Source organism: Lepidochelys kempii, chromosome 4, assembly GCF_965140285.1.
Source record: "Lepidochelys kempii isolate rLepKem1 chromosome 4, rLepKem1.hap1, whole genome shotgun sequence".
Classification (NCBI taxonomy): domain Eukaryota; kingdom Metazoa; phylum Chordata; order Testudines; family Cheloniidae; genus Lepidochelys; species Lepidochelys kempii.
The window spans coordinates 116282777-116306222 of NC_136383.1; the positions used below are offsets into that span (position 1 = coordinate 116282777).

At 42.6% G+C, this 23446-nt stretch overlaps 1 protein-coding gene across 6 annotated transcripts in view; it reads right to left on the reverse strand.

The window, feature by feature from the left end:
• The window catches only part of EVC2 (EvC ciliary complex subunit 2), a 165676-nt gene that overhangs the window by 41870 nt on the left and 100360 nt on the right, over positions 1-23446 (reverse strand). For all 6 annotated transcript variants that reach the window (XM_073342528.2, XM_073342532.2, XM_073342529.2 and 3 more), the window contains 2 exons: positions 10345-10549; positions 4747-4869 (listed from right to left, as the gene is read on the reverse strand). In XM_073342528.2, coding sequence (XP_073198629.2) covers positions 4747-4869; positions 10345-10549 — 328 coding nt within the window. The remainder of the gene's footprint in view (positions 1-4746; positions 4870-10344; positions 10550-23446) is intronic.

The window sequence follows — 23446 nt, forward strand, 5'->3', positions numbered from 1 at the left end:
TCACTGGCAGAAATACACATACTTTTGTTGTAACTCAGTAGAAGAATCAGATGACGCAACATTCTAAGGTTTTGTTGCTCTCCATCCAGTTTGGTATATTATAGAAATTATTTTACTCAAGAACCAAAATAGCCAGAGGAAGTAGAAATTTGGATTCCACTTGCATGTTATTAAACACCATCCTCAATAAGAAACATGTTATTGTGTAATGGGGATTCACTCAAGTGCGTTCAGCCACTTTTTATTTATGTACAGCATTATATAATTAACAACTCTCAACCAAACAAAATGTAGAGCTATTCAGACTGGCGCTCAAAGATGTGACCATCAGCACAAATTCTTTCTTAAGAGTAACCTTCTTCCCCCTCTCAGCTTCAAAGGCCACAATCATGAAAACACTTATATATTTGCTTAATCTGAGTAATCTCACTGAAGTCAACTCATGTGTCACACTGACTTCAGTGGAAGTTGGATCAAACCCCCAATTAAATAACCCCTAGCCAAAAGCAGAGGACTATTGTAGCACTAGACAGTGAAAACAGGCATATAAAATGCTGGTTCCTACTTTAACAATCTAAAAGACTTTAAGGGCAGAATGGACCATCACGATCATGTAGTCTGACCTCTTGCACATTGCAGGCCACAGAACCTCACCCACTCACTCCTGTAATAGACCCATAACCTCTGGATGAGCTACTGAAGTCCTCAAATCATGGCTTAAAGACTTCAAGCTTCAGAGACTCCACAATTTAAACTAACTTAAACCTATAAGTGACCTGTATCCCATGCTGCAGAGGAAGGAAACCCCCCCTACCCCCCCAGGGTGTTTGCCAATGTGTCCTAGGGGAAAATTTCTTCCCAACCCCAAATATGGTGATCAGTTAGACCCTGAGCATGTGGACAAGACCCACCAGCCAGACACCTGGGAAAGAATTCTCTGTAGTAACTCAGAGCTCCACCCACATCTAGTGTCCCACCACTGGCTGTTGGAGATATTTGCTGTTAGCAGTCGCAGATTGGCTAATGCCATTATCAGCAATTTCATCATACCATTCCCTCCATAAACTTATCACGCTCAGTCTTGAACTGAAGTTAGTTGAAGTTAGTTTTTTTGCCCCCACTGCTCCCCTTGGAAGGCTGTTCCATAACTTCACTCCTATGATGGTTAGAAATCTTTGCCTAATTTCGAACCTAAACTTGTTGATGGCCAGTTTATATCCATTTGTTCTTCTGTCCACATTGGCACTTAACTTAAATAACTCCTCTCCCTCCCTGGTATTTATATCTCTGATGTATTTATAGAAAGCAATCATATCTCATCTCAGCCTTCCTTTGGTTAGGCTAATCAAGCCAAGCTCTTTGAGTCTCCTCTCATAAGGTAGATTTTCCATTCCTCAGATCATTGCTGAAAATGCATCAAATTATGCGTCTTCAACATACTCTCCTGCTGCTGATTCCCTCTGCAATTTCCTAATCAACTAACTTTCTTTAAATTTAACTGAACAACATAAATCCAATAAAATAAGCCCTTCACTTGAAAGTGTTAACTTCCAATTTCCATATTCGTTACTGACTCTAGTTGCTACTTGTGCCGTTTCTCTCTCACTTAATTTTTACAAATAAAGGAATTGATCCTAAGATGCATTGACCATCTTTGATGAGGTCTATAATTAATATTAATTACTACTTGCAGTCCAATAGTACCAAGAGGCCCTAGTTAGGGACAGAGGCTCATCGTGCTAAAAGTTGTAAATATTTTGTGCTGGATTTCTGTACGTCCTATAGTCTTCTTGCTTATCTGCAGAACAGCACCAGACTCGTATTGGATCTTTTTTATAATGCCCCTTGCCTGTCTTTTGTCTTGTACAACTGTCACTTCCTCATGCCATGTACATGGGACAGCCTGAAAGCTGAGCAACTAAGACACAACTAGAGAAGAAAGGACATATTCTGTTTGAGTCCAACCTGGAAAACTATATAACAGATTTGCAGGCACCTCTCAGAATCAGGCCTCAAAACTCTTTCCATATCCTCCTAACACATTACCTCCTATCTATAATCCTTGCTCTCACAGCCCTCTTGGAAGACTATAAGAAAGACTATATCCCCCTGCTCCTTTCTTCTTCAGGCATCACTTCCACTCACTGAGTTCAGGAGCCTTCTGCAGTACTGAGCAGCTCAGAGCCAACTCTCTCACACAGCATTCAAATTCTCAAAAAAAGCTCAGCAGGATAGTAGGAAGTGGCAGTAGTCAATGGGAAAGTAGTAAGACTTAACATTGTTCCATTTTTACATTTCTCCCTCACCCTCCTGAACTGGTCATACAATTTTGGATGACAACAGTGAGTGAGAAGAGGAAAACCATTTATATTAAAGAAAAAATATAAAAAATACTAATGGGTAAGAATTTGAATGAGAACCTAGACAATGAATTGCAAAGGGAAAGAATGAAAACTTTATTTATACTCACAAGATAAGGTTTTTTGTTACATTTCTGGTATACTAGTGATAATATGTGATCATTTTCCTTAATAATAATCTACTCTCCTCATTGGGATAAACTAGGTGGCCTTTGGTAGCTAACATGCGGTTCAACTCAAAAGAGGACAGGCAAGGACATTACAAAAGAACTCCGGAGCGAGCCTGGTGCTGTATCTAAATTGAAATAAACTCTCCATCAATGAAATGATAAAAAGGGCTATAGAAGTTACACAAATCAAGCACATTTACTGCCTCAAAATATTAGTGTCACATTAAAGCAGAATTTTCCATAAATAAAACATACTGCATCCAGTATTTCCTATTCTCTTGGGCCTCCTGGTAAAGGATATACAGATTGCAGGAAATGTAATCAAACACACTACACTGTCTATCTTAAATATATGAAAACTAATCTTGATAAGGCAATCATTTAACAGATTATTATTTGAATTATTTATCTATGGTATTCATATGACACCCATTACTATAGTATCTCAACACCCAACTCATAATGTCTAATGCTTTTATCCTTACAACACCTCTGTGAGGTAAGGAAGTGCTATTACCTGCATTTTACAGAGGCATGGAGAGTTTAAGTAACTTGCCCACTATCACGTGGGAAGTCTCTGGCAGAGCAGGGTGCTGAATCTGGGTTGCCCAAGTTCCAGGCTAGCACCCTAACTGCAGGACCATTCTTTCCTCCTGTCAGTATTGTTATACTTATTGTAGTATTCTACTTTATCTTAAAGTAGAGGCAGGCTCCTATCTTAATCTTCACTGTACAAAACCAAAGTAAAAGTTGGTCCCTGCCCCTCTGGCTTTACACTCTAAACTCCTGAGCCTAGCTTTCAGTGGAGCTGGAGCTATCAGAGCTTGATCCTGCTCCATTAAGTCGTGGCAAAACTAATGAGTTGAATGGACAGACAGTGGGCACTAAGGGAAATTTTTACACCACTTCTGATAGGTCTATTGTGCAAGGTAGCAGCAGCAGCATCTGTGGAAGTCATGCAGTGGGTGTGCACCTCCTGTGTGGTGTGCAACCTGCTTCACAAGGGCTCCTTGTGTGTATGCACACTGAAGAGTGTGGAACACGGGTGATTCAGAGACATGTGGAGCCTCGGGATCTGCTACAGTACAGATACTCTATTCTCTACCTGTGCTGAAGTCACAGAGGGTTAATTTTTCCTGGCACAGGGAGAATTCCTCCCCTTCATGCACCCAGTCCAACCCAGCTGTTCAGGCTGTGTTTCAGCACGAGGATCTGAGTTTTAATGAGGGAGGATTTTGGTGATCTATGTGAAATGAGGTAATGGCCTACACTCAGTTCCCAGTGAACAGATGTTCCTATCATCATCACCGGCATCCTTGTTTCAGTAGAAAGGTCAAGGATCAAATCAGTCTGGAACCTGAATCATTCTCTCAGCCGTGAAGTGAGCTTCCTAGAGCAGAGTACTTCAGGAACACTGGAGGGGCTGTGAGGGACTTGTATTGTTATACCCTGCTCTGACACAGATGTACTGGAGGGAGCTCTGTGGATCTTGCAGGGAGTCCCTAGTTAAAATTCTGCCACCCTGATTTCCTTGTCTCTGCCTCAGTTCATCCCTATGTTGATACTCTTGAATCATCCCTGTTGGAACAGACTTATCTATGCTGCTCCTAAAAATACTTTCAAAGAGTAAATTATTTTGCCTTTAAAATACAGCAAATGTCAAATATTTTGAAAACATTTTCCTAGAGAAAGAAACTTTCCAGGTTGCTCTATAAGCATTGTTACTGAAAGGGGTAAGCAAACTGATAGATTCCCCAGTTCCTCCAGGCTCGTCTTAGTGAGTACATGCACCTCTGGAATACTGAGTTTGTCACAGGCAAGATGAGAAATTTTTCTAGAAGCTCCTTGTCTGTGGCAGCTTCATCGCTGGGTTCTTGTGATAAACAGGAAACACCAGCATTCAGGAATGGGGACTTGCCACCTTTCACACAAACAAAATGAACTCTAAAATTTACAACTAAAATCACAGGTGATAATCTATTTTAAATGCAACATAATCTTGAAAGTCCAGGAGACAAGCACAAAAGAGAGATGAAATATTTTCCATACTTATGCATATCACAGACTTATAGACTTTAAGGCCAGAAGGGGACCATCATGATCATCTAGTCTGAGCTCCATGCCTCTCTCTGTCTTGGTCTTGAAAGTATTCATAGGAAATTATTGTTATTTTGTAATTGTTGAGCATCAATGTACAGAACAACATTTACATTTACCTTTCTCAAATTTTCATCTGTAATCGGTTCGTCATAGATGTGAATTTTATCCTCCAAAGATTTTTTCAGAACATCTATCTTATTTCTATTCTTGGATCGTTGTTTTTTGATCTTGGGCTGTGGCTGTAAAAAGTCGTCACATCATTTAATATTTTTAAAACGTATATGACATTACTATGTATTAGTATTATTACTATTATTTGTGGGCAATTCCCCAGTTAATAATACAAAACTGAAATCTTGACTTTCACGACAAAATGTTCCTTGGAAATGCATGTTCTACCTATGCCTTTCAGAGGACCCATTCAGTAATTTCAAACCAAGCCACAAAATGTGCCTAACTTTTTTTAACGCAGGTTTACATATTCATCCCTTCCATGAAAAGAAGATGCAATTGCCAAGTTGCATTATAGTAATTTTGTCCTGCTAGCATAGGAGTGACAAATTTGGTTTTACACAAACATTTAGTGAATGCTATATGCAATGACTTGATGAAATTTTCCTCATCCTTTTTGAAAGCCATAAAAAAAGAACGAGATATCATATTCATTTAAAAATTAAATTGTTTTCAAAATGCACTGTATGAATCATAAATGACCCATGATAATATTAAGGAGCACCCTACTACGTAATCTGATTATTCTTGACCTTTGTATTCTTTACAGGAATATAAACTGAGCATAATGTGCTCTCAGGGAAAAGATAACATCTGTTCAACTCTATGGCTCTGCAAAGTCATTTCCCTTTTGAAATACAGAGCATTTTGGAAATCATTAAGATTTTGAACTAGGCTAATTCCTAGTGCAATTAGCCTAAGTTAGTTTACACATTAAGAAAAACACAGTCAATCAAATTGCAGTCAGAGGGGAGACATATCACCCTTTGTTATATTGCTATGACCTACAATTCATAGAAGAGACATGTTTCTTTTTCTATGGAGAAAGTTAAGGTAAAGAATTAATCTGTAGTTTATAACATTCAAGACAATTAAGCATCATCTACACAAAGTTAAATAACCAAATAGAAAATTTGTTACCCAATTAGCTAATACTTTCCTGGCTGGGACTGACCTCTTTACACCAACTGACCTCTTCTGAGATGAGTATTCCCTAGCTTCTGTTACGTACATTAGAAAAAAATGAAAGAGTACATCCTTGGGAGAGTCATGATTCTCCTCTTGGAACGGCAAGTCTAAAAGCAAGCCACTACCCACTCTAGAACAGAAAAGGGGACCCTCAAGCTTTTCTGTTTTTAAGTGGATTGGAATGGACTTGGATTTTCCCCCAGACAATATCTAACTGACTCAGCAGTAGAGTCAGACTGAGTCCCAGATGCTGAAGAAGAATGACTCAGCATTGTGGATATGTCTCCAGAGGAGTCTCAGTTTGGGATATGGCGGTCCCAACAAATCTCCAGTTTCAGACTAAGGATCCAATAGGCTGGGAGCAGACAAAACACAGCTCCATTTTTTTGGCTTCAGAAAGGGCCTCCTTAGAGATGGATCACCTCCTGGCTTACTGCTTATTCCCATTATAGGGGATAGGGCTCTGGAACAATTAGTCTACATAGGAAGGGAAGGATGGAGGAAACACATTTTCTCATTGCTGCCTGAAAAGCATCTTTAAATGCCAAAACAACGAGGAGTACTTGTGACACCTTAGAGAATAACACATTTATTTGGGCATAAGCTTTTGTGGGCTAAAACCCACTTCATCAGATACATGGAGTGGAAAATATAGTAGGCAGGTATATATACACAGTGCATGAAAAGATGGATACCAATGACAAGGCAGCACTGAACTACCACAAATCACTTTGTAGGAGGCAGGGAATCTGTTATGCAAGTGGAAGGTGCACTGGACCTCTGAACAAATCTGAGCTGCATCAAGCATTTATAGGAAAGGAGGCTGTTACGCTCCAATGCACCCCGGAATAGAAACCCATAAGAACATAAGAATGGCCATACTGGGTCAGACCAAAGGTCCATCCAGCCCAGTATCCTGTCTACCGACAGCGGCCAATGCCAGGTACCCCAGAGGGAGTGAACCTAACAGGTAATGATCGAGTGATCTCTCTCCTGCCATCCATCTCCACTTTCTGACAAACAGAGGCTAGGGACACCATTCCTTGCCCCAAACCACAAATAAAACAAAGCAAGACATGCAGGTAGGTTGCCAGTCAAAACATGTAATAATCATGAACTAGGTAGGTTAGCAAAAGTCAGAACAAAACACGATAACAGTCTGAACAGCAGATATGTAGCACCAGACCCTGAGTAGATGCACACACCCACTGTTCAGCACACAAACAGAGCCTTAAACAAGAACAGGAACACCGAGTTCAAGGAGTTGGAACCAGGACACAAAACAGGAGCAGAAACAGAGAAGAGGAAGCAGGAAGGGAACACATCAGTCAGCACAATTTCCTTCCTTCTCTCCAAAAGTTGAGTGGTACCTGGCCAGAGGCACCAGGTGATCCTAGGGTCATAGGTTTATACCTCTGATTCAGCTCAAGAGATGGATGCTATTGCTGTGTGCAACTTCCCCAACTGGTCAATGATATCAATGTATGCAGAAAGAGTGACCTCTTCCCTATCTGTTCCCCTTTCAGTAGGCAGTATATTTTCCTATTCCAGAGGATATGTTTCCATGCTGATGATGCTCGTTAAAAAAATTAGGCGTTAATTATATTTGTGACTGAACTCCTTGGGGGAGAACTGTACATTTCCTGCACTGTGTTTTTTATATATATTTCATGTCACAGCAGTCTCAGAGATGACCCAGCACATGTTCGTTTTGAGAACACCTTCACAGGTGTGACAAAACACAAAGAAGGTACCAATGTTAGATTTCTAAAAATAGGTACAGCCCTCAACCTAAGATTTAAGAATCTGAAGTGCCTTCCAAAATCTGAGAGGGACGAGGTGTGGAACATGCTTTCAGAAGTCTTAAAAGAGCAACACTTAGATACGGAAACTACAGAACCCAAACCACCAAAAAAAGAAAATCAGACTTCTGCTGGTGGCATCTGACTCAGATGATGAAAATGAACATGAGGTTGTTCACTCTGCTTTGGATCGTTATCTAGCAGAACCCATCATCAGCATTGACGCATGTCCTCTGGAATGGTGGCCGAAGCATGAAGGGGCATACAGATGTTTAGCATAACTGAAACGTAAATACCTTGCAATGCTGACTACAAAAGTGCCATGCGCATGCCTGTTCTCACTTTCAGGTGACATTGTAAACAAGAAGCGGGCAGCATTATCTCCTGCAAATTTAAACCAAACTTGTTTGTCAGAGTGATTGCCAGAGTAGTAGGGCTGAATGGACTTGCAGGCTCTAAAATTTTACATTGTTTCATTTTTGAATGCAGTTTTTTTGTATATAATTCTACATTTGTAAGTACAACTTTCATGATAAAGAGATCGCACTACAGTACTTGTATGAGGTGAATTGAAAAATATTATGTCTTTTGTTTTTTTACAATGTCAATACTTGTAATCAAAAATAAATATAAAGTGAGCACTGTACACTCTGTATTCTGTGTTGTAATTGAAATCAGTATATTCGAAAATGTAGAAAACATCCAAAAATATTTAAATAAATGGTATTGTATTATTAACAGCGCGATTAATCACGATTAATTTTTAATGGCTATTAATTTTTTTAATCGCTTGACAGCTCTAATTATTATTTTTGATTACAAAAATTTACACTGTAAAAATGGCAAACAAAAGAAACAGTATATTTCAGTTCACCTCATACAAGTACTGTAGTGCAGTCTCTTTATTGTGTCAGTGCAACTTACAAATGTAGATTTTTTTTTGTTACATAACGGCACTCAAAAACAAAACAATGCAACTTTAGACTAGCCTACAAGTCCCCTCAGTCCTACTTCTTGTTCATCCAATCGCTAAGACAAACAAGTTTGTTAACATTTATGAGAGATAATGCTGCCTGCTTCTTATTTACAATGTCACCTGAAAGTGAGAACAGGTGTTCGCATGGCACTTTTGTAGCCGGCATTGCAAGGTATTTACATTCCAGTTATGCTAGACATTCGTATGCCCCTTCATGCTTCGGCCACCATTCCAAATGGTATTCTATTATTGTTTAACAGTGCGATTAATCATTTGATTAATTGCGATCATTTTTTTTTAATAGTGCGATTAATCACAATTAATTTTTTAATTGCTTAACAGCCCTAGAAATTATGAATGCAAAGGGATGACATCAGTAATCGGCTGTAACAGTTAGCAGTGCAATCACGGGGTGAGTAATATCCACTGCAATTCTCTGCAGCGGTCTGTTTACAACTATGCAGTGTGCAGACTGGGCATGCCCTCACATGATGCTCAATGTCTAAATGCAGCCCTGGCCACCAAACATAAACTACACCGAAGTTCCTTCCTTTTCATGACTCCCATGTGTCCCATGTGAAGTTTTGCAGTTTCACATTAGAGTCTATTTTTTAAGTTTTTTTGTTGAAGAATTGCCACTTTTAGGTCTGTTATTGAGTGACCAGGGAGACTGAAGTGTTCTCCTACTGTTTTTTGAATGTTATAATTCCTGATGTCAGATTTGTGTCCATTTATTCTTTTGCGTAGAGACTGTTCAGTTTGGCCAATGTACATGGCAGAGGGGCATTGCTGGCATATGATGGCATATATCACGTTGGTAGATGTGCAGGTGAAAGAGCCCCTGATGGTATGGCTGATGTGGTTAGGTCCTATGATGGTGTCCCTTGAATAGATATGTGGACAGAGCTGGCACCGGGGTTTGTTGAAGGGTTTGGTTCCTGGGTTGGTGTTTTTGTTGTGTGGTGAGTATTTGCTTCAGAATAGACTATCCAATGCCAAAATACTTGTTGCGGTGCTGCACAGCTGCATCAAAGGAGGACTTGGGCTCCAGGAGCCCACCATAAATATCAATGCCATCACGTGGCACCATGGAGCATCGGAGAGCTGTATAATCTGCAGATAGTTCCAAAAATTCTGAATAAAGTATCACCATCGAAGGCTGTGCCGGCAGCACGAGTTGCAGAACAGAAGCACTCATTGCCATGTTATACTCTGGTGCACCCCAGAATAGCAGTCCAAAAAATCACCCCAAGTAAGACATGCCAGTAGACTGTGAGTCAAAACATGTAATAACCATGAACTGTTAAGGTCAGCAACAGTCTGAATAAATCTTGATAACAGTCTGAATTGCAGATATGCAGCAGCAGGCCATGAGTAGCTGCACACACACAATGCTAAGGCTCTGTGTGTGCACACAAACAGGAACAAGAGCACTGAATCCAGGTAGCAGGAACCAGGAAACAAAACAGAACAGGGACCAGGAAGGCAACACGCACACCAGTCATCACAAGAGGCACCGTGCTAACATGTTGGACTCAGGGAGAGGCCAGGATCCAGCTTTTACCTACAGTAACTGACAAATAAATCAGGCCATACAGTTGGGAACTGACCCTAATTACATTCTGCTTCCAAAACAGATGAAAAATGGCACATGTGGGGAAACCCACTCCTGAAAAAGAGGCAGAGAGTAAAAGCATACATTTGGGAAATGTAAAACGTTCCCATACTGATCCCACCTGTTTGTCGGATACTGCTAAGTTCTGATCCACTTTCAGCAGCTCCGCTTCCCTCCACGCCGACTGATACGCCTGAAGCAAAGCTCTTCTCCGAATCTTGGGCAAAGCTAAGTTATTGTCCATCTGAGAATAGCAGCAATGGATCTCTTGCCTCATTCTAAGCAATTCCTCTTCAGATAACGAAAGGGGCAAACTTAAAAGTCTCCTGTTAAAAAACAAAAACAAACACATGCTGTTCTGTGGCATATGCAAACTGGCACAGGGAAGAAAAAAAACCAAAACCAAACTATCTTCAGAGATCCTAGGAACCTGCAAAGTGTGTTCCCCTTCCCAGGTGGCCAGATTCTCCAGACAGCAGGGTGTTAGAGCTGGTAAAAAAAAAAAAAGATTTTGGAAGAAATTAATTGTTATGAATTTTTTACATAAAATTTTAAAATATTGTCAACATAAATCAAAATGAAAAATGTTCAGGGTGGTTTTTGTGTGTGTGCATTCTCTCTCTCTCTCTCATTTTTCCATAGGGAGATATTGGGGGGAACGTGTAAATAAACCTGGAAATGGGGAGGGAAGGGGAAGGACCTTTTGATTTGTTTTGAAAAAAAAAAATCAAATGATACAAAACATTTCCCAGGAAGATTCTAATATAGTTCTAAAATCCATTTTTCAATGGGTAACATTGGTGAAAATTTTGCAACCAGTTCTTCTCTGCATCATCATTTGCTACTTTGAGGGCTTGCAACCCAGAGTGCACTGTCAGGGGTGTGCATGAACTTCAGTAAAGGCTTATCTCCTGAACAGGATGTATAAAGAAGTAAAGCCCTTTGTGCCCTCCTTACCCTTACAGGCCCATATAAGGACCAGATATGATGAATGTTTACTGGTAAATTCTCAGTTTAGATCACTATAGAAAACCAGAGTTTCTTAGATACACATTTGTAAACATTCATAGAATCATAGAATATCAGGGATGGAAGGGACCTCTGGAGGTCATCTAGTCCAAACCCCTGTTCAAAGCAGGACCAATCCCCAACATCCCTATATCAGCTTTTTAAATAGAAGGAATACTAGAAATTATTAGAATTCTTAGTAACATTTTCAAAATACCATAGAGATAAGTAATAAATGAGAATGCTAATTATTTGTCAAATCCCTATAAAAGGAAAATTTGCCAGCTCTCTGTTGGATGTATATGGATCTGTTACAAAAATGGACAGATTCCTCTCAAATTTAGTCTGTTTACTATCTGTTCTAGAGTTCATGTAACCACTGACTATTAATCTGTGATATATAATATTTACCGTAATGGTATGTCATAACCCAGTATTCTGTATTTTAACACATTCTCTTTCTTGTCTCCCTAAATTTCTACAAACAGAACCAGCTCAGAAGCTGGGAGAATTAATTTTTAAAAGGGCAGATTGGTATTGCTTATTTTTCAGTGTGTGTATATATATACAGAAAATAAGCAAATGTCAATCTGATAAACTATATACTACCTTTTTATGTACCTACCTTTTTCAGCAAAGCTATTGGGTGGGAATAATAACCAGGGTCATGGAGACACTGACATGTTAAACTATTTCATGGCTTATCTTTTGTTATGAACAGTTCAGTGAGGCACAGAGGGCCAGATTCTGATCTTAGTAACTCTGGGTGTGACTATAACCAGGGTCATGGAGTTACTCCAGATTTATACTGGTGGAGATGAGATCAGAATCTGATTCTCCCCAGGGGAACAGAAGGGAATCATCTGAGTCCTGAAACTCCCCACTACTTTTACCCTTTTCATCATTCTATCTTACCAGCAACACCACCTTGGATTGGTTAGGGTATATTAGGTACCTCTCCCCTTTAGAGTAAAACAACAGACTACTAAGTCTTGGGTGAGCGAAAAGAGGTTGGTTGATAGAAAACAAACTGAGGTGCTCCCCATGCGCAAGTAATGTGGACTGCCACCAGATCACTCCAAGCTTCAACCAGCCCAGAAGGGACCTCAAGGCCCAAATTCTGATTTCTGCAGTGGCAATGTGCTGCTCTACCACAAGGCCAGTTTTAATACCTTTCATGCCATTGGGTCAGGAACAGTTCAGAAAAAACACATTTAACTTTAATTTTGCAGCAACTGTGGGTGAAAGGAACAATTTGATATTAGATGCTAAGTTGGAGCTCTCCCTCTTAAATTTAATTCTTGGATATATTTCTGATACCTGAAGGTTACCTGATAACAAGGCACCGTGTTTCCAACATGCAGCTTTGGTCGCTAAAAAATTAATCCTGCAAAAGTGGAAAAGTTGATCTCCACCAAACATCAATGCCTGGCTCAATGATATGGCTGATCTTTCAGCTAGTGAATTACTGGCATTCCACAGAAGGGGAATGCCTGAAAAATTCAAAGCAATTTGTGCTGACTTTTTACAGGTCTATGATTAACGCAGACCCTGAAGATAGATTGCTTGCTTCACCTGCCCTCCCTTTAGCTTGACCCTCTTTATTTACTTTGTGTATTATGCTGAATCTTGTATTTTGATATATTTGTTATATATGAAAAAATTAATAAAAATTATAAATATATATAAAATTTGCAGCAATAAACTTCCCCCTGCCCCAGTAGTCCTAAAAAGGAGGAAATAGCCTATTTGTTTAAAGATTAAACAATAACTAATTCAAGCAGTTTTTAAAAACAGCACACTGATGCACTAACAAAGAGTTTCAATTTTAAAATTACAATATATTGTCTCCAGTGTTTTAGAAGGATGATTTTACTTTAATCACAGTGCCAACAGGTTGTCATTATTTCCATAAAATATGCCTATGACGCTTTTAGAAATTCTTCTCTGAATCAAATGATTGTAGTCAGTCTCTAAATTAAAATATTCATATTTACACTGTTTTCATCCACCTAAGACACCTATCTGAAGGCATCATTTCCCAATAGGCAGCACTTACTGCTCCACAATATTGCCTTAGATTTATACATAGAAAGGTAGCACTGCCAGAAAAAACAGTGGATTAGAAACTACGGCAGATCTCTTATGCCATGCCTATGTTAGGAAACAGGTTTCAGAGTAACAGCCGTGTTAGTCTGTATTCGCAAAAAGAAAAGGAGTACTTGTGGCACCTTAGGGACTAACCAATTTATTAGAGCATAAGCTTTCGTGAGCTACAGCTCACTTCATCAGATGCATATCGTGGAAACTGCAGCAGACTTTATATATACACAGAGAATATGAAACAATACCTCCTCCCACCCCACTGTCCTGCTGGTAATAGCTTATCTAAAGTGATTATCAGGTGGGCCATTTCCAGCACAAATCCAGGTTTTCTCACCCTCCACCCCCCCACACAAATTCACTCTCCTGCTGGTGATAGCCCATCCAAAGTGACAACGCACACTTTGCTTCTCTACAAAAGAAAAAGGACACTAAACTTTCTAAACTACTACATGCTACAAGGGGCCACAGCAATGGTTCCCTCAACCCACCTAGCAATATTGTTAACCTATCCAACTATACTCTCAGCCCAGCAGAAGCAGCTGTTCTATCTCGGGGCCTCTCCTTCTGCCCCTCCACCCCCACGAACATGATACAGTTCTGTGGTGACCTAGAATCCTATTTTCGACGTCTCCGACTCAAGGAATATTTCCAAAATACCTCTGAACAGCATACTAATCCACAGAGGTCTCCCTACCAACACTACAGAAAGAGGGATTCTAGGTGGACTCCTCCTGAAGGTCGAAACAGCAGACTGGACTTCTACATAGAGTGCTTCCGCCGACGTGCACGGGCTGAAATTGTGGAAAAGCAGCATCACTTGCCCCATAACCTCAGCCATGCGGAACGCAATGCCATCCACAGCCTCAGAAACAACTCTGACATCATAATCAAAAAGGCTGACAAAGGAGGTGCTGTTGTCATCATGAATAGGTCAGAATATGAACAAGAGGCTGCTCGGCAGCTCTCCAACACGAGTTTCTACAAGCCATTACCCTCTGATCCCACTGAGAGTTACCAAAAGCAACTACAGCATTTGCTCAAGAAACTTCCTGAAAAAGCACAAGATCAAATCCGCACAGACACACCCCTGGAACCCCGACCTGGGATATTCTATCTACTACCCAAGATCCATAAACCTGGAAATCCGGGGCGCCCCATCATCTCAGGCATTGGCACCCTGACAGCAGGATTGTCTGGCTATGTAGACTCCCTCCTCAGGCCCTACGCTACCAGCACTCCCAGCTACCTTCGAGACACCACTGACTTCCTGAGGAAACTTCAATCCATCGGTGATCTTCCTGATAACACCATCCTGGCCACTATGGATGTAGAAGCCCTCTACACCAACATTCCACACAAAGATGGACTACAAGCCATCAAGAACAGTATCCCCGATAATGTCACGGCTAACCTGGTGGCTGAACTTTGTGACTTTGTCCTTACCCATAACTACTTCACATTTGGGGACAATGTATACCTTCAGATCAGCGGCACTGCTATGGGTACCCGCATGGCCCCACAGTATGCCAACATTTTTATGGCTGATTTAGAACAACGCTTCCTCAGCTCTCGTCCCCTAAAGCCCCTACTCTACTTGCGCTATATTGATGACATCTTCATCATCTGGACCCATGGAAAAGAAGCCCTTGAGGAATTCCACCATGGTTTCAACAATTTCCATCCCACCACCAACCTCAGCCTGGTCCAGTCCACACAAGAGATCCACTTCCTGGACACTACAGTGCTAATAAACAATGGTCACATAAACACCACCCTATACCGGAAACCTACTGACCGCTATTCCTACCTGCATGCCTCCAGCTTTCACCCTGACCACACCACACGATCCATCGTCTACAGCCAAGCTCTGCGATACAACCGCATTTGCTCCAACCCCTCAGACAGAGACAAACACCTACAAGATCTCTGTCAAGCTTTCTTACAACTACAATACCCACCTGCAGAAGTAAAGAAACAGATTGATAGAGCCAGAAGAGTTCCCAGAAGTTACCTACTACAGGACAGGCCTAACAAAGAAAATAACAGAACGCCACTAGCCGTCACCTTCAGCCCCCAACTAAAACCCCTCCAACGCATTATTAAGGATCTACAACCTATCCTAAAGGATGACCCAACACTCTCACAAATCTTGGGAGACAGGCCAGTCCTTGCCTACAGATAGCCCCGCAACCTGAAGCAAATACTCACCAACAACCACATACCACACAACAGAACCACTAACCCAGGAACTTATCCTTGCAACAAAGCCCGTTGCCAATTGTGCCCACATATCTATTCAGGGGACACCATCACAGGGCCTAATAACATCAGCCACACTATCAGAGGCTCGTTCACCTGCACATCCACCAATGTGATATATGCCATCATGTGCCAGCAATGCCCCTCTGCCATGTACATTGGTCAAACTGGACAGTCTCTACGTAAAAGAATAAATGGACACAAATCAGATGTCAAGAATTATAACATTCATAAACCAGTCGGAGAACACTTCAATCTCTCTGGTCACGCAATCACAGACATGAAGGTCGCTATTTTAAAACAAAAAAAATTCAAATCCAGACTCCAGCGAGAAACTGCTGAATTGGAATTCATTTGCAAATTGGATACTATTAATTTAGGCTTAAATAGAGACTGGGAGTGGCTAAGTCATTATGCAAGGTAGCCTGTTTCCTCTTGTTTTTTCCTACCCCCCCCCCGCCCAGATGTTCTGGTTTAACTTGGATTTAAACTTGAAGAGTGGTCAGTTTGGATGAGCTATTACCAGCAGGAGAGTGAGTTTGTGTGTGTATGGGGGTGGGGGGGATGTGAGAAAACCTGGATTTGTGCAGGAAATAGCCCAACTTGATTGTCATGCACATTGTGTAAAGAGTTGTCACTTTGGATGGGCTATCACCAGCCGGAGAGTGAATTTGTGTGGGGGGGTGGAGGGTGAGAAAACCTGGATTTGTGCTGGAAATGGCCCACCTGATGATCACTTTAGATAAGCTATTACCAGCAGGACAGTGGGGTGGGAGGAGGTATTGGTTCATATTCTCTCTGTATATATAAAGTCTGCTGCAGTTTCCACGATATGCATCTGATGAAGTGAGCTGTAGCTCACGAAAGCTTATGCTCTAATAAATTGGTTAGTCTCTAAGGTGCCACAAGTACTCCTTTTCTTTTTGCAAACATGTAGTTTGTGGCCACTTCCATTGGAGGAAACAGGACTTGTGTATAGTTCGTAAATATTCAAATTACACTAAGAAAAAAACCCTGAGTTTGGCTCACCAATTTCTGCTTCAAGTGGGAAACTGACCTGGAAGGCCCCAAAATCTGCTTAGCAAAGGGGAAATACTACAGTGTTACCCTGAGATTTAGTCACACGAAATCTGTGCACTTTAGAGATAAATTTCATGGAGTGACCTTAATGCAACCCTCTTGCATGTGTGTATTACAAAGAATCTTGAAAGCATTCACACAGTGAAAGATCTTGTGGTAATGCACAAGAGGCCAGTGAAAGTTACTGTGAGAATAATATACCTGCAGCCATACCTCATTGGGGTGTACTCTTGTCAGATTTTTACTAGCCAGTGAGTGTAGGGCTTGTTTTGTGTCACCTCAGAAGAATACTGAAAGCGGTAATGAAGAGAGGAGAGAGCAGTAGGAGATGTGGAGAGTTTACAGCCCTGCAGCTGTACATTTGTATGTATTTGTATGACAACCAATTCACCACTCCTGCAAATATACCAGGAGTGTGGGGGCAAGGTAAAGGGGCTGGTCTTGGCTGCACTGTACCCCTCTGATGATAGAAATAGGATGAGAGATGGCTAGAAAAGAAATGTATATGTGACAAGCTCATAGCTTTTGAGCAGATAAAGAACTAATAATGGGTTAAATATATGGATATTTTAAATTTAATTTCCTTACTGGGGATTTTTTTTTGATTGCAGGTTATAATAGAACCTAATGTAGCATTCATAGCCTTGGCCAAGTTAGCATGACCTTTAAGTAGTGATAATCTGTCGAGTAGCTTTGAAGCGTGAAATATACTTTGTGGGAATTACCTATTTTCTGCTGTATTTTCAAGAGAAATCAAAGATATTTTAGGTGGCTCACATAGTGATACCTATAGCTGAGGTTGCTTGATGCATCCTATTAGAAGCATCTGAAAACAGGGTTGTATAACTTTGCCAAACTCTATCTATTTTGGGGCTGAAATTTTTCATGCTGGAATTCTGCCCAAGGCTGAATTTGTTTGGAAAACTTCAGCAAAAGTGGCTTCCTCCTTTCCAAGAATGATGCTAGAGAAAAATATTTTTTGTCTATGTTAAAAAAAAAATTGCATAACCATTTTATTGAGAAGCTTACGTGCTCCCCCCCTCCCCCCATGCTTTGGAGCTGTGGTTCTTCAACCAGAGGTACACGTACCTCTGGGTGGACACAGAGGTCTTCCAGGGGCTACATCAACTCATGTAGATATTTGCCTAGTTTTACAACAGGCTACATAAAAACTAAAGTACAAACTAAAATTTCATACAGACAGTGACTTATTTATGATGTATATAATACTCTGAAATGTAAGTAAATATTTATATTCCAATTGATTTATAATTATATGGTAAAAATGAGGAAGTAAGGAACTTTTCAGTAATAATGTACTGTGCGATTTCTGTGTTCTTATGTCTGATTTTGTAAGCAGATAGTTTTGAAGTGAGGTAAAAATTGGGACAGATCAGACTCCTGAAGGGAGTACAGTAGTCTGGAAAGGTTGAGAGCCACTGCTTTGGAGCATGGACTTGAAATTCGGCAGAGAAGTGTCCTTGTGTCAAGAATGTGCTTTTTGCTGTCCCTGTGAAAATGTGCCCAATTTTGGCTGAATTATGAACCTCTAAAAATCTGTTTGCACGTGTTCAGTGGAGACTTAGGGCTTGGCTACACTTGCAAGTTAGAGTGCATTAAAGCAGCCCTGGGTGCCCTAACTCCTGATGGGTCCACACTGGCAAGGCACATAGAGTGCCTGGACTCCGCAGCTGGAGCGCTCCTGGTAATCCACCTCCATGAGAAGCATAAAGCTTGCTGCGCCCCACCTGAAACGCCTGGGCATCAGTGTGAACGAGGTGGTGCATTACTGCGCTGTGATTGGCCTCTGGAAACGTCCCATAATCCCCTGAAATAAAGTGGCCACTCTTCTCATTGTTTTGAAATCGACTACAGGAATGCAGATATGCCCTTTCATAGCTCCGTTTCTGACAACTGGCATGCTTACCTGCTCCGGGACAAAGCAAGCCATTAGTGTGGAATGCTGCTGTTGTGAGTGGGTGTGGGGGGGTGGCGGGGAGGTCTGCTGCTGTCTGAACTTACAAGACAGCATGCTGACATGCTCTCAGCCCCCCCAAAAACCTACTCTCTCCCCCCACATAAACACAACACACTCCCTGTCACACTCTACCCCCCTCCACCCCCATTTGAAAAGCACGTTGCAGCCAGTTGCATACTGGGATAGCTACCACAATGCACTGGTCTTTGTGGCATTGCAAGAGCTGCTAATGTGGCCACGCCAGTGTGCTTGCAGCTGACAGTGTAAACACACGGCAGCGTTTTCCTTGCTGCGGTCTCCGAAGGCTGGTTTAACTCCCAGTGCGCTACCTCTGCAAGTGTAGACATGCCCTTATTAGAGTTTGGCAGCTAAATTGTCTGAAGATTCCATCTACACCGAGCATGCTCCATCCCCTCATAGCTCCTGAGTACTGACTAGACTATATGTATCAACCCCACCGAGCAACTGATCATGATTTAATTGGGGATTGGTCCTGCTTTGAGCAGGGGGTTGGACAAGATGACCTCCTGAGGTCCCTTCCAACCCTGATATTCTATGATTCTATGCTTCGTCCTGGGGCTGCAGGGGCTGGACCAGAGCTGTTCATACAATTGCTTCTCTCAGCAGCCAGCTGATGCTGTGGCCTTGAGTGCCAGAATTCAGAGCAGGGAGATAATTCAACCCCCTTTTATATATGCATTATTTACAGTCTTTAATTACATGATCACAAACTATTGCACAAGCATCCTTAATTTCAGTATTTCCTAACTTTCGAGTGCTTGACTTTGTAACTGTAATACTCTTTTAACATAATTTTATGTTCACTTCAATCTCTCTGGTCACGCAATCACAGACATGAAGGTCGCTATCTTAAAACAAAAAAACTTCAAATCCAGACTCCAGCGAGAAACTGCTGAATTGGAATTCATTTGCAAATTGGATACTATTAATTTAGGCTTAAATAGAGTGGTCAGTTTGGATGAGCTATTACCAGCAGGAGAGTGAGTTTGTGTGTGTATGGGGGTGGGGGGGGATATGAGAAAACCTGGATTTGTGCAGGAAATAGCCCAACTTGATTGTCATGCACATTGTGTAAAGAGTTGTCACTTTGGATGGGCTATCACCAGCAGGAGAGTGAATTTGTGTGGGGGGGTGGAGGGTGAGAAAACCTGGATTTGTGCTGGAAATGGCCCACCTGATAATCACTTTAGATAAGCTATTACCAGAAGGACAGTGGGGTGGGAGGAGGTATTGTTTCATATTCTCTGTGTATATATAAAGTCTGCTGCAGTTTCCACGATATGCATCTGATGAAGTGAGCTGTAGCTCACGAAAGCTTATGCTCTAATAAATTGGTTAGTCTCTAAGGTGCCACAAGTACTCCTTTTCTTTATGTTAGGAAAGGATTTTAAAGTGTTAATATTTTTGGCACAGAACGACTTCATAGTATTTTGAATGATTAACAAAAATAAAAAGCTATCGGTCAAAATAATTCTTGGTGAGAGACTAGAGCTGGTGTCTGGTGATCAAAATATCAAAACTAACAGTGTCAGAAAATGTAAAGACAGACATTTTTTAAAGAGCTTTTGATGGAATGTTGTATTATTGTTGTGTAGAAAAATGTACTGGAAAAATAAGTAGCTTTTAAGGATCTGATTTTTACTGTTGCTGTGTGAATAAAGATGGTATTTGACAAGTGTAACAGCAGCACTGCCAACTGGAATACATCGTCATAGAATCATAAAAGTTAGAAATGGAAAAGACCTAGGTCACTTAATCCATTTCACTACTGGTGCAGGATTGTTCTCTACAGTATATTTAGAGATAAGAAGACAGTATCTGAAAGATACATTGAAATGGTTTATGGAAAATTATTTTGAATTTTGAAAAACCAAAAGTCATTGAAAAGTTAGAAATGAATGGATTTTCAAACACTGTAAGTAACAGGCAGACTCCTATAGATCTGTTTTCTATAGCTCTATAATGTGCAGTTGGCAAACTTATTGGGACAATGTCAGGTCATCATATTTGGCCCAGTAGGTCTCATGTGTATCTGATTTTCTTTAGAGAAAAGGAAAATTCTTCCTCCCTCACCTGAAGTTGTTTAAGTTGACAGTAATGCTTTACAGTCCATTCTTTTTAATGAATACATGTCCGTACGACAGTGGGCAGATTTATTAGCCAGGGCAGTCCAAATAAAGCCCAAACCCTCAAGTTCAGTTCCATGTCCCCTTTCTCAAGGTGGGTTTATTAATAAAAAAGACAGTTACCTTTTCCGTAACTGGTGTTCTTCAAGATGTGTTGCTCATATCTATTCCACAACAGGTGTGCGTGCCACGTGCACCAGTGCCAGAAGTTTTTCCCCGCTCCCCCCATCCTCGGTTCCTTCTTGCCAGACAACTCCGACGAAGGGGAAGGAAGGTGGGATGTGGAATAGACATGAGCAACACATCTCGAAGAACACCAGTTACGGAAAAGGTAACTGTCTTTTCTTCGAGAGAGAGATTGCTCATGTGTTTTCCACAATAGGTGATTCCAAGCTATATCTGTTGGAGGTGGGTAGGAGTTCACAAGTTCCCAGGATGGAGGACAGCCCTGCCAAACCTGGCATCATCCCTGGTTTGGGGGACGATTTGGGGGATAGTGCGAGGTGAACGTTTGAACCGAAGACCACTTGGAGGCCCTACAAATGTCCTGGATGGGGACGTGGGACATGAAGGCAGCCGACGAGGCTTGCGTTCTAGTCAAGTGTGCCCTCACAATGGGTAGCCGGAGGGACACCCACCAGCTCATAACAGGAATGGATGCATGAAGTGATCTGATTGGGAAGCTGCTGAGTGGAAATCGGCTGGCCCCTCGCGCTCAGCCAAGGCGACGAACAGTTGCGAGAACTTTCCAAACGGCTTGGTCCGCTCGAGGTGGAAAGCCAGAGCCCGCCGCACATCAAGCGTGTGGAGACGGCGCTCCTCACTGCACGCGTGAGGCTTCAGCCAGAGGACCGGTAAAAAAATGTCCTGACCCATGTGGTAGGCGAAGACCACCTTTGGGAGGAACGTGGGGTGTGGGCGGAGCTGGACCTTGTCTTTATGAAAGACCATGTACAGCAGCTCGGAGGTCAGGGCCCTGAGCTCCGAGACTCGGCTGGCTGATGTGATTGCAACCAGGAAGGCCACCCTTCCATGAGAGGTGAGACCAGGAGCACGTGGCCCGTGATTCAAATGGGGGCCCTGTGAGACGAGCCAACACCAGGTTTAGGTCCCACTGTGGGACCGGGGGGGTCTAAAATATGGAAAAAGACGGTCCAAACCCTTAAGGAACCGGCCAGTCATAGCATGGGAAAATACCATGTGCCCTTGCACTGCCAGATGGAAGACCGATATGGCTGCCAGGTGCACCTTGACTGACGAGGGTGCCAGGCCCTGGGCCCTCAGGTGGAGGAGGTAATCAAGGATAAGCTGGGACCACTTCGACAAAAAACTGGGACCACTTCAACAAATAAGCATGGCGAGTGGAGGGCCGTCTACTTTTGAGGAGGACACACTGAACCTGCTCTGAGCATGTCTTTTCCTCTCCACCTAACCACTGAGCAGCTAAGCCGTGAGGTGAAGAGCTGCCAGGTTGGGGTGGAGGAGGTGGCCCTGGTCCTGAGAGAGCAGGTCCGGGCGAAGCGGCAATGGCCATGGCGGAGCTACCTCCAGCCCCATTAGGATCCCGTACCAATGCTGCCTGGGCCACGCCGGGGCAATCAGGAGCACCCGGGCCTTGTCCGTCTTTATCTTCTCCAGGACCCTGCTGATTAGAGGGAATGGGGGAAAGGCATAGAGAAGCTGGCCTGACCAGGACAGGAGAAAGGCATTGGAGATAGCGCCCCTCCCCAGGGTCTCCCCTGGAGCAGAACCCGGGACATCGCTGGTTCTGACGAGTCACGAACAGGTCCACCTGGGGAGTTCCCCACCTTCGGAAGAGCTGGTGGGCCACTTCTGGGTGGAGGGACCACTCATGTTGTGAGGAAAAGTCCCTGGTCAAGCGATCCACCCTCTCGTTCTGGGCACCCGGTAGATGGAAGGCCTTCATGTGGATATTGTGGGCTATACAGAAGTCCCACAGCCTGAGGGCTTCACGGCAGAGGATCGAGCCCCACCTTGCCTGTTGGTATAGAACATTGAGGCCATGTTGTCTGTGAGGACCCTGACTACCTTGCCCTCCAGGTGTGAGCTCCTTGACGTTTATTTGTAAGGTCAGGTCTTGAGCTGATCACAGGCCTTGAGTCTGAAAGTTCCCCACATGGGCCTGCCAACCCAGGTCTAACGCATTGGACACCAGCTCCAACGACGGGGCCCTGTCCCTTGACAGGACCCCTTGGAGAATGTTGTTTGGGGTGGGCCACCACCGTAGGGAGGTGATCACAGAGTCCGGCATGGTGAGGACCGTGTCCATCCTGTCTGTGGCCTGGGAGAACTTCAAGGCCAACCAGAGCTGGAGGGGCCTCATCCTGAGTCTGGCGTAATGGACCACATATGTGCACGCTGACATGTGACCCAAGGGTTGTAGGCAAACCCTGGCTGTTGTCACCGGGAACCTTGTGACAGAGTCGATGAGGGTCTCGAATCTGTCTGGCGGGAGAGAGGCCCTGGCCAACACTATGTCCAGGAGCGCTCAGATAAACTCTATGCATTGGACTGGGACTAACGTGGACTTGGTGTTGTTTACCAACAGGCCCACTGTGGTGCACGTGGACAGGAGAAGAGCCATGTGATCCCTCTCCTGTGACCGGGAGGTGCCCTTGACAAGC